The 4,116-nt window shown below is 41.4% G+C and overlaps 1 protein-coding gene across 1 annotated transcript in view; it reads left to right on the forward strand.

Annotated features, from left to right (window-relative positions):
* The window catches only part of srrm3 (serine/arginine repetitive matrix 3), a 38,913-nt gene extending 35,893 nt beyond the window's left edge, over positions 1–3,020 (forward strand). The window contains exon 13 of the mRNA XM_030793136.1: positions 2,771–3,020. Coding sequence (XP_030648996.1) covers positions 2,771–3,020 — 250 coding nt within the window. The remainder of the gene's footprint in view (positions 1–2,770) is intronic.
* The last annotated feature ends 1,096 nt before the right edge of the window (positions 3,021–4,116 follow it).

The following is a 4,116-nucleotide window of genomic DNA, read 5'->3' on the forward strand; positions in this document are numbered from 1 at the left end:
TGTGTGTGTGTGTGTGTGCTTTTACACACATCAATAAAATACAAACAACATAAAAAAAACCCCAACTCAAACCAAATCAATCTTAATTACCTGAGGAGGGAAAAAACCACTGACATCATAGACCAATTCAGTTGATAATACAATACATAAAATATTACAAAAAAAAAAAAAAAACAACAACTGGAAAATATGTCATTCTGAAAATGTCTCATTCCTTTGTTTCTTTCCTTTAGAGAGAAATATGATACACATGTCAGTCACGTGTATTGAATGTTTTGTTTGTTGGTTTGCCCTTTTTTTTGCGGTGGATTGGTTTTCATATCCTTTCTCTTTGTCTTTTTGTCAGAACTGTGAAATCTGTGATATTCACTGATGTAATAACTTTGGCACGTCACGCTCTGTGCAGTGAAACTGATCTTTCCTCGTTGTTTTGTGAGAAGTTCGGATGTGTTATTCGTGTCTTGTTCTCTCACTCCCTTTGCAAAGGTGCCCTGAAGACAACACATAACGGAATGCTGCTGGCTGCTGGCTGGGGTTACCGTGGTAACTGTTGCCGTGTAGCAGGACTCTCCCTGTGTGTGAACTTGTTTGGTGAAGCAGCAAGCACAAAGTCCCCAGAGCACAGCTACCCCTCCCAAATCTCTCTTTCTCTCTCTCTCTCCCTCTTTCTCTAGTCACTAAAACGTACTAACAGATGTGTCTTTTTACACCCTTTGATCACAGATCAGTACTAGTGTTGGAACATGGCTTACTCATAGAAAAGCAAGTTTTTGCCATATCAACATTTTTAACATTCGGTTTTATGTGTTTTTAATTTCTTGTTCATGAAACACGATCTGCAATTATTTTGGCTAACACAACATAACTTTATCACACACTGGCACAATTATTACAGTGAAGCATTGAGTCTTATTTTTAATGCTAATTATGTTTAAGATCCATTAGTACTGATATGATATGATATGATATGATATGATATGATATGATATGATATGATATGATATGATATGAAAAGTCTCTTGACAGAGTTTGAATCAGACTCAGTTTCCAGTCACTAAATTGGTTGCCCTAGATAACCTCTCACAGATTTCTCTACAACAGCTCTAACCTTGATAGACTTCTCTCTAACATCTCTAATCTAATCTTTACAGATCTCTCTACAACACCTCTAATCTTTACAGATCTTTTACAACACCCCTAACCTTGACCGATTTCTCTACAACAGCTCTAACCTTGACAGACTTCTCTCTAATATCTCTAATCTAATCTTTACAGATCTCTCTACAACATCTCTAACCCTTACCAATTTCTCTACAACACCTCTAACCTTGACTGATTTCTCTACAACAGCTCTAATCGTTCCAGACTTCTCTCTTTAGAGCTCTCATCTTTACAGATTTCTCCAGAACACCTCCAACCCTTACAGATTTCTCAACAACACCTCTAACCCTTACAGATTTCTCTACAACACCTCTAACCTTTGCAGAGTTCTCTCTAACAGCTCTAATATTTACTGATTCCTCTCTAAGAGCTCTAAAATTGACAGATTTCTGTCTAACAGCTCTAATCTCTACAGATCTCTCTCGGCCAGCTAACACCCCTGCATTTGCCAGTTAATACAAATGGTTTTTAAGGTGTTTTAAGGTGACTGGATGTGAACTTTGCCACATTAACCGCTGTGTGTGTGTGTGTGTGTGTGTGTTTGTGTGTGTGTGTGTGTGTGTGTGTGTGTACATGTGTGAGAGAGAGCGAGAGAGATTTTTTTACTTTGATGATGACGGTTCATACTGTCAGTACCAGTTATGAAAAAAAGTGTGTAGTAATAAATACTAACCCAAACCTCTTTCTTTCTTCAGCCTGTTTCAATCTAACAGCAAAAACAAATCACCTCTACACAGCACATACTCTCAATCATGAATTTCAATCATGAATTATGAAATTATCATGAGAATAGGGCAATGTCTGCTATTTCACTCCACATGCACTAATACACGCGTTCTGTTCAGGCAGCATGGTGGAAAATTTCTCCCATGTTTCTCAGCCTGTGTGTTTTCATCAACTTCACATGTGTCAACTGTGCTGGTGTCGCCGAGTGCGTCATAAACACTGGACAGATGCCACGTGTCCATTTCTAACATCAGACACAGGCTATTTTCTACACATACCGTCACCTCATTGGCCGAAATCCCTCAAACCCTGCAGTGTCCGTCCTGTGTAACTTACAGTTGAAGAAACACCTGTGTCTGTGATCCAGAGTTACGCTAAATTGTAGGATTGATCTATGTTATTCAGTAAAAATCTGTTAAAAGAGAAATTTCACCCCGTTATAAATTAAAAAATTAAAGAAAAAATACAGAAATACAGACGCAGAGGCTGAACCTGGGCCGTTTCATTAGATTCGATTGGTTCCTGATATGTTTTGGTCTCGTCCTGTCGGCCAGCGACGGCCAATGAAGAATCGTGTTGTCGGATCTTATCGATCACAGCTGACTGATCACTTTTCACAGCTCACAGTCCGCAGTCTGATGGGACAGTGTGCATCAGGTCGATGAAATGTGACGAAAGATGAAATTGTAGATTTACTGTAAATAATGACATGTTCGTGACACACAGCACAACCACATGCATCTTCTCACATCTCGGCACGTCCAGTTGACATAATGGTGATTTAATAGTTTCTTATGATAGTTATGGCATTGTTCTCAACAGTTCTCTTCCTCTCTCTCCTCCCCCCCCCCCACCCCCGCCCTGGCCCTGGCCCCGCCCCCAGTGCTCGTAAGCGGCCTATCCCGTACTACCGCCCTAGTCCTTCCTCCTCCAGCTCCATGAGCAGCCAGAGCAGCTCCAGTCGCAGCCGCAGCCGCAGTTACGACAGCTACAGCAGCTACAGCCGCAGCCGGAGCCGGAGTCGGAGTCGGAGCAGGAGCAGAAGCAGGAGCAGGAGCAGGAGTCATTCTCGGAGTCCCAGTCAGGTTTACAGCTACTACAGCAGGAGCAGTGACGAGAGCCCGGGGTTTTGAGGAGAGGAGAGAGAGAGAGAGAGAGACCCAGAGAGAGAGAGAGAGAGATGGGGAGAAAAGACACTTCCAAATTCTCAATGTGCAGTAATTCTGACTGAAAGGATGGAGGGAAGACATGAACAGAAACATAAGAAAGAAAGAAAGAAAGAAAGAAAGAAAGAAAGAAAGAATTGTACACATCCCATTTGTTCATTAGCCCGCATTAGCTGATTGTCACCTCCTCTTCCTCCTTTAGCCCTCCTCCTTCCTCTCTCTCTCTCTCTCTCTCTCTCTCTCTCTCTCTCCCTCTCTATCATTGTTTGTCTGGGGAGGATGAGTTTCAGCACGAAGAACAACTGGTCTCATAACACTTTCTGGCTCCTCAGCCAAAAAGCCTGTCCCACACGACGCAGATTATCTGGTTTGTGGGAGTCACAATCATTTCTTAGACCAAACAAATGGAGACTTTAGGAAGGACGAGTGCTGTAAGATGACATTCCGGAACACAGCCAACCTTCCGGGAACAATTAAAACTGCAACTGAAACTCCTCGGTATCCCGGCAACCAACGAGGCCATTCTGGAAAGCCAAAACACGATTCACAAAGGAGATACTGTCATCTTTGATTTAAGACAAAACAATTTAATCTCATAGAAGATATATGAAAATCTTCTATCAGCAGAGGAGTGTTTAGATGAAAAAGGAAGAGTTTGTTTTTTGACCATCAACCACTTTCAGTCAATCACTTCACCCACGCAGGCCACGACGTATTTCTGACACGCGATTACCACCTGAATCCTAGAGAGGAGGAGAAATGTGATATTGCACAGTTATTGCAATATCACATCAGTATTGCAATACTGATTTTTGGCTGTTGTGTACAAAACGCTGGTAATATTTTAAAAGAGTGAAGAAAGACTTCAATAAACGTGTTTATTACCTGGCTGTGAAAAAAGCCTGAAGAACAAAGCTAATAGCAGCATTTTCCCCTGAATATTCTTCCATTTAGCAAAAAAAAGAATCACCAATAAGGAAACGAGAGAGAGAGAGAGTGAGAGAAACAGAAATCAAACAAAAATGAAGTGATGTTTTTACACCTGACTATGTGAATGGACTGA

The sequence above is a fragment of the Chanos chanos genome, chromosome 15 (genome assembly GCF_902362185.1).
Source record: "Chanos chanos chromosome 15, fChaCha1.1, whole genome shotgun sequence".
Lineage (NCBI taxonomy): Eukaryota > Metazoa > Chordata > Actinopteri > Gonorynchiformes > Chanidae > Chanos > Chanos chanos.